The sequence below is a fragment of the Enhydra lutris genome, unplaced genomic scaffold (assembly GCF_002288905.1).
Source record: "Enhydra lutris kenyoni isolate GAN:26980312 unplaced genomic scaffold, ASM228890v2 scaffoldscaffold9, whole genome shotgun sequence".
NCBI classification, from domain to species: Eukaryota; Metazoa; Chordata; class Mammalia; order Carnivora; family Mustelidae; genus Enhydra; species Enhydra lutris.
In genome coordinates this window covers 34947297-34960887 of record NW_019154093.1, presented here as the reverse complement: position 1 = coordinate 34960887, position 13591 = coordinate 34947297, and the positions used below count along the sequence as shown (strand labels likewise).

General features: G+C 39.1%; 1 protein-coding gene across 1 annotated transcript; it reads left to right on the top strand.

Annotated features, from left to right (window-relative positions):
• The first annotated feature begins 7642 nt into the window (after positions 1-7642).
• On the top strand, positions 7643-12249 carry LOC111142895 (insulin like 5). The gene is given in 5 exon segments (XM_022496283.1): positions 7643-7717; positions 9823-9976; positions 9979-10011; positions 12093-12122; positions 12125-12249. Coding segments are annotated over 5 exon segments (417 nt in total).
• Positions 12250-13591: the final 1342 nt, after the last annotated feature.

Sequence of the window (13591 nt, the reverse complement as noted above, 5' to 3'; positions counted from 1 at the left end):
CAAAATCAAAAGGATGGTACAAGAGATTTCCCTTATACTCCTTGCCCCCACCCAAAGTCCATAGTTTACATAATGGTTCACCCTTAACTTTGTATATTCTGTGGGTTTGGACAAATGTATAATAACATATACCCAAATTATAGTATTATATAGAGCATTTTCACTGCCCTAAAAATCCTCGGTGCTCTATTTTTTCCTTCACTCCCCAATCCAGCAATCACAGATCTTTTACTGTCTCAATGGTCTTACCTTTTCCAGAATGTCATATAATTGGAATCATAGTGTCTATAGCCTTTTCAGATTGACCCTTTTCACTTAGTAATATGAATTTAAGGTTCTTCCATGTCTGTTCACGGCTTTATAGCTCATTCCTTTTTAGTGTTTATTGATATTCCATTGTCTGGATATATCACAGTTTGTCATTCATCTACTGAAGGACATCTTGGTTGCTTCCCAATTTTGGCAATTATGAATAAAGTTGCCATAAACAACTGTGTGCAGGATTTTTTGTGGACATAAGTTTCCAACTCCTGTGGTTAATACTGAGAAGCATGATTATTGGATTGCAGAGTATGTTGTTTTGCCAAAAAAAAAAAAAAAAAAAAAAAGAAACAAAACAAAACCCATTCAAAATTATCTTCCAAAGTGGCTGAATACCATTTTTCATTCCCTCTCTCAATGTGTGAGAGCTCCTATTTTCCCATATCCTTGCCTGCTTTGGTATTGTCAATATTCCAAATTTTGGCTATTTTAATAGATGTGTAGTCATATCTCATTGTTGTTTTAATATGTTTAATATGCTTTTCCTCAGTGAAAGAATTTTAAGAATTGAATGAGAGTTCTGCTAAGCAGTTAGCCATCTCATTTTATCCTTCAAACACACATGCACACATGCACACATACACACACACACCCCTAATGAACTAATTAGGGGTCTCTAGAGAGAGTGGTGACTGGCCTCACTTTAGAGTCTTATTTTGTGCTGGGTATTCATTACTTTATCTGGTCATTCTCTACCAGGCATCTCTCATATAGAACTTACATTATTGCCTGTGAGTAAGCTGTTAGCTGCTCTTGCAACTGTTGTGGGGAAGGAAGATTATATTCATAATATAATTGTGCATCAAGATGTGTTCACTTGGTTCACTTCTGTGTAGTTACATAAAATTACAAATGAGAAGTGTATTTGCCATTTTGTCTCAATAAAAGTTTCCCCAAAAGAAAATCTTGGATTGTACTGTGAACAGATTTAGTTATCAACAACACACTAGTAATAATGTACATGTTAAAGTTCTGTACAGTTTGTAGAACACGTTCACATCTATTATCTCATTATACCCTTACAGCAATCCTATGAGACAGATAGGGAAAGTAGTTGTGATGTTATTATAAAATTTTCCAGGTAATATAATTAAGGCTTAAATAGGTGATATAATTTACCAAAGACCATACATCTGGTAACTGGTCAGGCTTAAACTCAAGCCCAAGGCTTTGAGCAGTTCTTAAACATTTTCCCCTAGTGTGCAGTAAATGCTTAATATCTATATAGTTCATTGAGCTCTCGTAACCAAAGCACAAGAGTGTATATTCTTCTATAATTAAGGTTTTGTCCCTAAATAATGATGCTTATAACTTAATTTTTCAGTTTTTTCCTGCCTCAGACCTTGCCACATGTATCCCTTCGGTTAGGAACATCCTTCTTCCCATCCCTCGCTCCCCTTCAACATGTTAACTCATCACTCTCCCTTCAGATCTCAGTCCATTTCTCATCTTCTCAAGAGAGCTTTTCCCGAGCTCCCTTCTACAGGAACTGCCACCCAGCTAGTTTAAATTTACTCCAAGTATCTTAAACATGATGGGAAATGTGAAGTTTCTGTGGAGCTGGAAGAAGTGGGGAATGAGGAAAAAAGAGAGTTTTAATGAATCCGTAGAGCAGAGGGGACGTATGTCCTGTTTCTGAGTAACGTTGTTCAGGAAGGAGAAAGACCTAGGAGGGAATGAGCCTCAGAAAAATCCAGTGAGTGATACGTAGAAGCAACAAAGACCACTGGAACCAAAAAAGCCAGGAAGCTGAGGATGATTAATGACCTACCAAGAAGCAACAATTTGTTGATAGAAGGGCCTTGGCAGAGAGTAAGATGCTAGATTTATGTCCTGGGAAAGGGAAGGAAGCGAAATCTGAGAGAGACTGTTAGTAACTTTGTGTGTACATAGTTTGTTTCTGCCACCCGGGTAGAATGAAGACTTAGGACTAGAAACTGAATTATAGAATATACATTCTTGGACACCTGAGTTTCTGAATTGAGATTTGCACCTGCTGTGCTAAATATTGGTCTGATTATTTGCTTAGTCTGCCTCCTCCCCTAGACTGTAAGCCCTTTAAGGGAAGGGACTACGTGTTTTGTTCATCACTGTATCTCCAACACCTAGAACACTACCTCCACAGAGGGGTTATTGCAACAAATATTTGTTGAATGAATGAATGATTGAATTAATTAATGGGAGAAATATTGGCTTCATGCACACCCCATGTTAAAATATGATTTAATATTTGAAGTATGATTTCCTTAATATCCTAACAAGATATCTTAACATCACAGAGGGTAAAACATTTTAACTGTGAAAAACACAGATCATAAAATCAAACAGAACATAAAATCAGCTTTGAAAATCAGCTAAACATAGGTCATAATTTTCTTTGCTCTGTAACAACATAAAATCAATTTTCCACCTCAAGACAAAAACTGAAAACAAATTTTTGATGACTTTCTTTAGGTGAATATTGCTGCTACTTTTGAGTTTGCACTCCCACTGACTGTTGCAGATTACCTCCACTATAAAGCACTTAACACAATTCCTGGCACAATGTAGTTACTCCTTCTAATTATCCCAGACCACATTCAAACTTCTTGGTCTGAGAACCTCTTTGCCCTTGCAGCTGGCTAAGTCCTTGCAAGGCCCCGCTCCTCCTTCAGGAGACACAGATTGTGCTAATGATCTCATTTGTTCCGTTTGGGCTTTGTGTCTGGTTTGTTCAGGATTTACTGCAATGTTCAAGTCTACCCTCAGATCCATAGAACATTTACTAGGCTATTAGCCTTCATTTGCTTGGGTTGGCATACTCAGTGGGTGGTGAAACTAAAAGGCTAACAGTTTATATGAAACTAATTCCTGGGTTAAATAGAAAGCAGAACATGGCCATTAAGTTGGAACATATAAAACATTGTTACGGGGCGCCTGGGTGGCTCAGTGGGTTAAAGTCTCTGCCTTCGGCTCAGGTCATGATCTCAGGGTCCTGGGATCGAGCCCCGCATCGGGCTCTCTACTCAGCAGGGAGCCTGGTTCCCTTCCTCTCTCTCTGCCTGCCTCTCTGCCTACTTGTGATCTCTGTCTGTCAAATAAATAAAATCTTTAAAAAAAAACATTGTTATGAATCTTATCAAAATCAAAATAAGCACTGCTCTTTCTAAATTGATGACACATTTGTGTAAGCATCCAGAACAACTCATGAAAAAAGTACTATCACTGTGTCTGTATTTCTTTGAACAAGTCAGCTATTAAAAGATATGGTGCAGGGTGCCTGGGTGGCTTGGTCAGTTAAGCACCTGCCTTCGGCTCAGGTCATGATCCCAGGGTCCTGGGATCGAGCCCCACACTGGGCTCCCTGCTCAGTGGAGAGCCTGCTTCTCCCCCTCCCTCTGCCTACTGCTTTGCCTACTTGTACTCTCTATCTCTGTGTCAAATAAATGAAATCTTTAAAAATAATAATAATAAAAAAAAAGATATGGTGCTATCCCATCAAGAAGGAAAAAGTATCCCAGGATATTTTAGGGATCTTACATCACAACTCACTGATATAATTTTACTGAATTTTTTGAATTATTATATATTTCAGTTACTTACTGAGCATTTACAAATCATTTATTAGGCTTTTAAATTTCTAGAAACCCAAAATAACAACAACATAAAAAAAAAATAGCTTCTTTGTCCATACAGAATGAAGCTTTAAATATCAATTACTGTTTTCTAACGATTATTAAGGACATTTTTAGCTGCTCATTTAAATTCTTACTGATAGAGCACTTAAGGGCTCTATTACTAAAGTGAGTAGTAAAAAAATTTTAGCCATAAAGTTATGCAACAAGTTTTCTAAATAAGTGATATTTCAATAACTATTCTGCAGATATTTGTGGATTAGAAGTTAATGAGTTTTTAAAGAGGGGCAAAAGGGGGTTTCAGGTGAAGAAAACAGCAGGTGCAAAGGCCTAGAGAGAGAGAGGGAAAGCATGGACTTCCCACAGATGGTTTTCAGTAAAGCTAGACCACTGAGAGTTTGACAGCCTATATGAGTAGACACGGGCCCATCCCAAAATGTCTTGTAGGCCATAGTAAGGAAATGCAGACTTTTGCTTGCGGAAAATGAAAAGCCATTGAAGAGTTTTCAAAGTGGGTAATAATACAAGCACATGTTTAAAAAGATCATTCTGACACCAGTGCGGGGCAATGGCTTAATGAAAGATCAGACCAATTGAAAGGCTGTGGCGGTCTCTAAGTGAGAGCTGAGATCATGGCAGAGAGGATAGAGAGGAATAGGTGGGTCACAGAGAAAAAGGTAGAAATCTATGAGACTTGGTGATTTAATGGATGTGTGTGCAGGAAGGAGTTTTTAATCAGGGAAAAGAGAGGGAAAATGAGGAGTTGTGAATGACTCCAGGAATAGTTGGATGAAGAGTGGTACCCTCTGAGGAAAACACCCTCTAGAAGCAATAAGCATGAATAAAAATAAATTAATGTTTGGTAACAAATTTCTAAAGTGATCTTATAATCATCATTATCATAAAATAAGTATATGTGGTATACTTTATAATTTATCTGTGCTATAACTAACATTGCTTCATTTGATCCTGTGATATTTTTTCCATATTACAAATTAGAAAATCAAATTACAGTTTAAACTGCATTCTCAAACTCTCTCAGCTGGAAACCGCAAGACCAGTTTTAAAACTCTAGCATTCTAACACCAAGGCCACTATGATCAGTGTAACATTTGGTAGAACTATAATCCTTATTATTACCATGAATGATCAATCTATTGAAAGTTCCCTTTGTGCTAGAGACTCTGACAGTACTCTGCATAATTTAATCCTGACAACCACCCTAATGAAGTCAGTATTATTATCTTGATTTTACAGTTGAAAAATCTGAGATTCAGAGACATTAAGGACACTTTCCTAAGGACATTAGATGTTAAATGGCAGAATGGAGATCTGATTTCTCACATCCGAATGCCACAGACAGTACTTACAACTCACGCCAACCTGTTCTAACACCATGTAGTAGGTGTTTTCACAGCTATAATGCCTTCGTAAGCAATTTATAGATGAAATACACGTTTACTCAATCCATTGTTTGGTTGTTAACTTAGAATTTTGGTTCCTGTTAATTGTGGATCTTCATATCATCAATCAGATTGAGCCCATGGCAATTAATTCCAGTTGAGGCCAAATAACTGGTCTTACTTTGCTTTGATCTAAAAACTTGAATCATATGGACATTCTCTACATCTATAGGATATAAATGACTTTAATTATACTAGTCAGGATAAGTCGGAGTATGTTACCATAACCAATAATCACCAAATCTCAGTGGTTTTATTTATTTATTTGTTTTTAAGGATTTTATTTATTTATTTGACAAAGAAAGAGAGATCACAAGTAGGCAGAGAGGCAGACAGAGAGAGAGGGAAGCAGGCTCCCCGCTGAGCAGAGAGCCCGATGCCGGGCTTGATCCCAGGACCCAGAGATCATGACCTGAGCCGAAGGCAAAGGCTTAACCCACTGAGCCACCCAGGCACCCCTCAGTGGTTTTATTTTTAAATTTTTAAAAATATATTTGGCAGATGGGGCGCCTGGGTGGCTGGGCAGCGGGGAGCCTGCTTCCCTCTCTCTCTCTGTCTGCCTCTCTGCCTACTTGTGATCTCTGTCAAATAAATAAATAAAAATCTTTAAAATATATATATATATGTATATATATATATATATTTGGCAGAGAGAGGGAGAGAACAAGCACAAGCAGTGGGAGCAGCAGAGGGAGAGGGAGAAGGCTCTCTGCTGAGCAGGGAACCCAATGTTGGGCTTGATCCTGGGACTCTGGCATCATGACCCAGGCTGAAGGCAGACTCCTAACGAACTGAGCCATTCAGGCATCCGAAATCTCATGAAAAGAATTTGTTCCTCATTTACATTATATGTTCATTACAGGTGAGTAGGTGGCCCTGCCCTGTAATGCTCTGACTCAGAGACCAGATTCTCTCAAAATGCTGTTGGTCATCAAGATGGGAGAGAGGGAGAACTGGGGAATCATGCACCGATCCTGAAATGCTAGACACAAGTGACACATGTTATTTTCACTCACCTTTTATTTGGCAAAATATATCACATGGCCACAACCAACTATAAAGAACAGGAAAACAGAATCCTACCATGTGTTTGAAAAGAAGAGAACTAGAAATATATCTCCTTTAGTAATTTATGAATAACTCAGATGCTAGTCAATTTCATGGTGAAAGATTTTCTAGGGTCAATAAATTTGGGAAACTTTGAATTAAACATATTGAAGAAGTTTCTTAATTATAAGTCTTCTCTGAGTCTTATTTATAATATGCATTATTAATCTCCAAAAAAGGGAGCCATAAGATTTTTTTTTTCCAAAGACTATCTTGAAAGACTCATGTCCTAAAGAAAACACTTTCAGAAATAGTACTCTGAGGTGCTGCCTTTTAGAACTTATTTGTGGAAAGAGGAAAGGAACAAAGAAGGAAAGGAAAGAATAAAGAGAGAAAAAGACCAGGGCAGTGCAAATTTATGGATAGTTTTGAGATCCACAGCCTTCCATAGCAGCTAGTTGTAACCAAAAATTGCATTTCTAATCTCTTGTGTATCACAGTTAATTTATTGAGTTTTTTTTTTTATGTGGATCAAATCTATTTCTAAATACAGGAAAGTGTTGGAGGTATGTGCATCAACTATTTTATTAACATATAATGTATTATTTGTTTCAGGGCTACAGGTCTGTGAATCATCAGTCTTACACAATTCACAGCACTCACCAGAGCACATACCCTCCCCAATGTTGTTTATTCAACATCTAATAAGATGCTGTGTGTTTCACTCATGTTACCTCATTCCATCTTCACAACATAAAATGCAGATTATTGTCTCCTCACAGATGAAGAAACTAAACTCAGAGAAGACAATTACATGTTCAAAGCCACACAGACAGTAAACTGAGTTGCAGTTTAGATGAGAAGGGAAAAGTCACGTCAACCTCCAAATAAAGAGGATTAAGTGCTCTAGTTAGAGATACAAGCAACAAACTTTTGTTGGTCAGAACATGGAAAGATTCATTTTCATTTTGATTATCTTCTCTGGTTGGACCTTGAGTTATCTGGAAGCAGTGATATCTGGCGGCCTGAGTGAAGAGCGTTGAATGCCAGGCTGTTTGGATTTTATTCTCTAGGTAGTGCTGAGCTGTGGGAAGGTTTTGGATTGGGAGTAAAGGAATCAGGCAAGTATAACAAGACTTAGCATTTCAAGTTCAAAGGGAGCCCTTAGGTAATTCAATTCAACCTTTCAATTCACAAATGGCAAATCATAAAGCTTTGGAAGGTGAAGCTCCACAGCTAGGGCTTTTATTATTGGCATTAGCTTTTTACCGGGTAACTGACCTAGCTGATTAGCTTGCCTCCATTTGGTCACCGGCTGAGCTCAGGTCCCACTGGCCTTGCATTAGTGTCCCTAGTTAAGGTAAGCCCTGATGAGACCTGCAAAGCTGGCAGAAGAGAAGACTATTTTGAGCTGAGGGGGATCAAGTCAGGTTGGTAGCAGCATTCAGAGGTATCAGAGTGGATCTGGCATCCAGGGCAGGGATTATCCCTTGGCTGAATATTTCTCTCCTGGCCTGTGCAGAAGCCCAGCCCAAAGCCACTGCAGCTAGTGCTATGTTAATCCTGGCGTTATCAAGATGCACAGTATGAGTCTCCAAAGAAGGGAAGAAGTTGGTGATAAATGGGTAAATAATTGCCGATGTTGCGGGTGTGCAGGACTTGGTCATGCAAAGGTCCCTCTGGAGTTGATACATGACAGATTCACCCACAACTTTGACCTAGGGAAGGATGAGGCGCTCTGTCTGTAGTCAAAACCATTCCTGGCCCTTAGGTCTCTTGCTTAGCAAATGATTCTCCTCCAACCTCCCAGTTGTGCAAGCCAGAGACCTAAGTACCATTTTGGGGCCTCCTTATTCCTGATACCTAATCAATACCAAGTCTCCTATGTTTTGAGTACTGTAACCTGCCCCATCCTTTCTGCAATAACCTTAGTTTAGAGCACATCATATCTCATCTAAATTATTGCAAAAGTCTTTTTTGTTTCTCCTGCCTCAAATCTTCCTCTTAATCAGTTCCCCATACTGCAGCTGGAGAGATTGAGAAAGCAACAATTCTTTGAAATAATATTTATTTTTCAGAGTCAGAAATGCTTTCATTCAGAGCATAGGTTATTTTGTTCCATTTTCTGGCTTCCATACAGAAAAATGGCAATGTCACAAGAAGTATGGGTGATGTGATTTTGATCACAGGCCGAAAGGATTTTTTTTTTTAACCAGAGATCACAGAAGAGAAATCAATTAAAAAAAAATTATTTTTCAATTTGCTACAAAGTGGGTCAACAACTCTTTAAGATCTCAAACTGCGTCAACCCAGTTTAGGTAAGAGCTTTGTAAAAATGAGTACTTTTAGGAAGTTTACCAGAAGAGAAATTTCACTATTTCGCTCCTTGAGGGTGATGTATTCAGTTTTCTATTACAAAACTATGTATTGATAACTGCATGCCTAATTCATAGGGTGGAGGATAAGAAGAAGGATTCTGGTCAGAGGAATTCTCCTATGTTCTAAAGGAAAGTTATCTTTTCTATTCCACCCCAATGGGGAGAGAAGAAGATAAACGTTTATCTCATTAGCTTTAAGAAGCAGTTACTATCACAATTTTACAAAGAAGGATTCTTGGGGAGGTTCATATCTTGATTAAGATTCTAGATCTTCTAGGGGCACCTGGGTGGCTCAGTGGGTTAAAGCCTCTGCCTTCGGCTCGGGTCATGATCCCAAGGTCCTGGAATCGAGCCCCGAATCAGGCTCTCTGCTCAGCAGGGAGCCTGCTTCCCCCTCTCTTTCTGTCTGCCTCTCTGCCTACTTGTGATCTCTCTCTCTCTGTCAAATAGATAAATAATCTTAAAAAAATGATTAAAAAAAAAAAGAGATTCTAGATCTTCTAAGTGAAGATTGAAACCCAAACATGAAAATCTGAGTTCTTAAGTTAGCTTTCTCATGGCTTTGATAGAAGTGTGGCCTTCAATACTCACTCTTCTGAGATAGGTTTTCCCATTCTAGAGATAGGGTTATCAGAGTTTAAAGGGTTTAAAATTTGCCCCATCTTACTCAGTAATTGACAAGGCTGACACTGAAAGTCCTTCTTGGCTACCTTCAAAGCCTGTGTTTTTCTGGTTGTCAAGAGAGCATTCTGTTTATTGTCTTCTCACAGCTGCAGTTAATGGTGAAAGTGTTCAGAAGTCACTGAATAACTAGCAATAATCATAAAAGCACATTATCAAAACTTCATGATGTAACCTTTGTGCTTCGCAAATATTGTTAAAACGAGGTTCTGACTAATAAAATGTCAGGAAAGTTGGCATAAATGACAAGAGCATGACAGTAACTTCAAAACTTTGTTTGGCAATATTCTCCACATCAGATTCTTATTCAATCCTCAGGTCTGTGGGCTGAGGGATGAAGGGCTCCCTTTGACTTTAATTCTATTCCCTGTCCTACTTGCCATCTCAGAAGTGAAGAGTGAGGTATCTATGAAGCTCTGTGGGCTAGAGTTCATAAAAGCCAACGTCTACATCTGTGCTAGTTCCAGGTGGAGAAGCACCTGGAAGGGATCCCTCAAAGTCAGCAAAGTAACATTAACTCATGTGACTCTTTCATTTATTTTTTTTCCAGGCTCTTTTTAGCACCTGTTTCTCTAGACTTCTAAGCCACTTCTGTGTCAGTTTAAGGGGTTAGTTATCAACATAAATTGAATTTGGCCTGGGAAAAAAGCTTGCTACCGTTCAGAAAAGAAGGACTTCGTTTGCTTTAGTCTCCAGCTTGAAGTCATTTGATTGCGTAAGTACTTCGATGAGTTCACCAGCTGTGGCCAGTGCGATGGGGTCTAGAGAGAAGCATGTGATTTCACGCACAGATAACATAGAATATAAGAAGTTGGAATTCAGGCAGGTATTAAATAAGGATGGATGGAAGGAAATGTAATTAAGCACTTATTAAGGGCCAGGTAGTTTCATGTGCACATTTCATTCAGTCTGCTGATAAGCATCCTGTGAAGTAAGTAATATTACCCCCACTTGCCATTTTACTGGGGACGAAATTTTTTACCCAGTTAGTAGGTAGTGTGGCGAGGGAGTAAACCAGGTCCATCTGGCTTCCACAGCTGAGGTCTTTGTTCTCTACTTTGCCTCAGCAGGGAAAAAGTAGATGGTGAACCACTGTCATAAATGATAGCACCATAGAGGCAGTGGTGTTTGATAGAGGCCCTAAAGGACCGGTAGGGTTTGGGGAGTTATGAGGAGTGGGATGATGTGGAATTCTGGTGGGAATTTCAGTAGGAATTATTTAAACAGGATGTTGAAGGTAGGAATGAGCCTAATGTGTTTCAAAAATACTGAGGGGACCGACTTCACTATTTATTTCTTCATTTTCAATTCAAGAAGTTTGACTAGAATTTTCTGCTAATCCTATATTAAAGTGTGAGGTAGAATTTATTTAAGACTATTTTAATCATAAGTGTTGTAGTTTTACAATAAAAAGTTAAAAAAGGAAAATGTGATTACATAATAAATGTTGCTACGACATATATAATTGTAAAGGTTTCAATGCAGTTTCAGATGACTTTGTTAAATAAAAATATTTTAGAAAGTGACCCACAGTTTCCATATTTTGGTGGTCTAATTTCTTGAAAAATTATGAACTTAACACTCCCATAATGAGAGGTTCATAGTTACTAGATGTTAACAGATACAATAAGGGTTTTTAATCTCAAGAGAGTAAGCGAATTTACCAGGCTTACCATTATTTATCCATCTCTGCGTCAGCAAACCAAAATGCACTAGAAAGAATACATTTGGAATATCTATGAAACACATGGGGAGGTGGAATTGATGTCTGTGCAAGACTTTCTTTTTACCACCACTGACGTCATAATACCGTGTATTTAATCTTTCACAGAGCATTTTTCAGAGTATTTTCTCACATATTATTTCTTCGACCCATTAGTGGTTTACTAATCAGCATTCCTTCATGTAGGTTTTCCTGGTGCTTGCCAGGACGGCAAGGTACTGATAAGTAAGTTGGAACCACGTTACACTGAGGGAGAACTTTGGGAAAAACACTCCGATAACAATGGGAACTACTTCTGTTTTCAGACATAGAGGTTTAAACTCCACTTCCTTCCTTACTGCTCAGCTTTGCAGGGCATACCCAGGGCTATTTGTTGTTTGTGTGTTTTTTTAATTTATAGCACATAACATACCTTGGAGGCTGCTGGTCAACGAGCAGAGGAAGCCAGTACGGTGCAAGGCGAGCCCTGACTCAGTTACTCCCTGGCCCCCAGCCACTGGTTGTGTCATCCCTCCTCTCTGCTCTCATGTTTCCTCCTCCACAAAATGAGGAGGGTGGAGAAGACCGAGTTCTCCCCAGAATGTCTAATCTTTCGGAAACCAGACCAAGAGTTCAAGAAAAGGATGTATAGGATTCAATTTCCTTTAAAAAATCCAGTGCGTTTCCCCAGGCATAGAACTTGGCGGCTACCTTCCTTCTTTGTCAGAGCCCTCTGAGGAAGTCTGATTTTTTTCTCTCCCATACAGCTGAGTGAGGAAATGACCTCCAGCCCCTAATGAGCCTGTTTCTGAGGGAAGCACAGCACAACCCACCAGCCCCCTCCCCGCCTCCCCTGACACCTCACCCCACCCCCGCACCCCGGCAGAGGTGGATTCCTCAGGGGAGGAAATTTTCTGGATGGACAGCTGCCCACTGAAGGACCTTAGGGCTCAAAGCAGCATTGGGTGATGTCGAGACAAGACTTAGGAAGTGTGGGCTGCCCTGCCTGCTGTTCCATGCCCGATTTGCTGGCTCTTTGTTAAGACCAGCGCTGATACCCAACGATGGTGGAGGTTTAGCGTGTGTTAACATGTTTTTTACAGCTCAGGACAACGTTTATAGTGTGTTATTAAAATAATGGCTTTTGGCGAGGTAATCTTTCTTTCCTAAAGGTTGTGGGTGAGTGGTGAAAACCACAATGAAGTCTATTTTCTCCCTTTGCCAGGGTGAATGCACTGTTCTTTTAAAATTTTAACGAAGCCTTTGAAATTTTAAATGCTGTGCAAAGTTGCAGTAAAAATGCCATAAACCAAGCTCACTGTGATTTTTCTCCTTTAAAAAAAATTTTAAATAACTTTAAAACAGTCAACAGATTATGCTGGTAAGAGAATGTAAAAAGAAAAAACGTAAAAAGAAAACAAAAATCAACCATTACCTCATCATCTAGAAATAACTATCCACTCTTAACCATTGGGCTGCTGTATGTTATTACTGAGAACTTAAACACTGATTCATGGTCAAGTATAAGAATCTAAACAAAGTACTTTTCTCAAAATATCTTGAAGGGCTTGACCAACGGTTCCTAATATGCAGCCCCTCTACTTGAGGATAGCTGGAGGCATATGTGTGTCAGTTAGGTCCCCAAACAGCCAAAACCCATCAAGCTTTTGAATAATAAGCTCTTTCTTATAGTCTGGGCTGCTTTGGGTTTTGCTTTCCCAGAGATAAAAAGACATTGTATTCTTATTCTAGAAGTTAAACTGAGACCCAGATAGCCGAATCTTGTGACACAACTGGATGTCTTCACAGATTGAAAGACAACATAAGGAAATCACAAAACTGTTTCCATTTCTAACCCTGACAGTCAGCTCTCCAGTGGGTTGTAACAATAGAGTGTCTGTCCATCTGAGGTCTGCTCCTGTTAATACCGCAATCTGTATTTGCAATCCATCTACTACATATTGGGCACTTAAACTGCATCAAGACATTGTGCATGGCATTTAAACATTTTATTTCATGTATTTGTTGCAGGAAGCCTATGAGAGTAGATAAGTACTTGATCACCGTTTTGCAGATAAAGAAACTAAGGCTCAGTGGAATTAGGTAAACATGTCCTAAGCCACATACAGCTAAGGAGATGGTATTACTGGACTCAAATTTAGGCTGCTTAGCATGAATCAAGGCCAGTCACCTCAAGCTGCACTGGTAGTCAATGTTTCTTCACCACCAGGAGCAACACTGATAAAAATGGGAACTACCCTGGGTTCTTTTGTTTGTTGTTGTTGGTTTTTTTTGGGTTGTTGTTCATTTTATTTGGTGTCACTGAAAGAATGTCCACTGATGAGGTGATAAGAATTAATTATTAAGGGACGCCTGGGTGGCTCA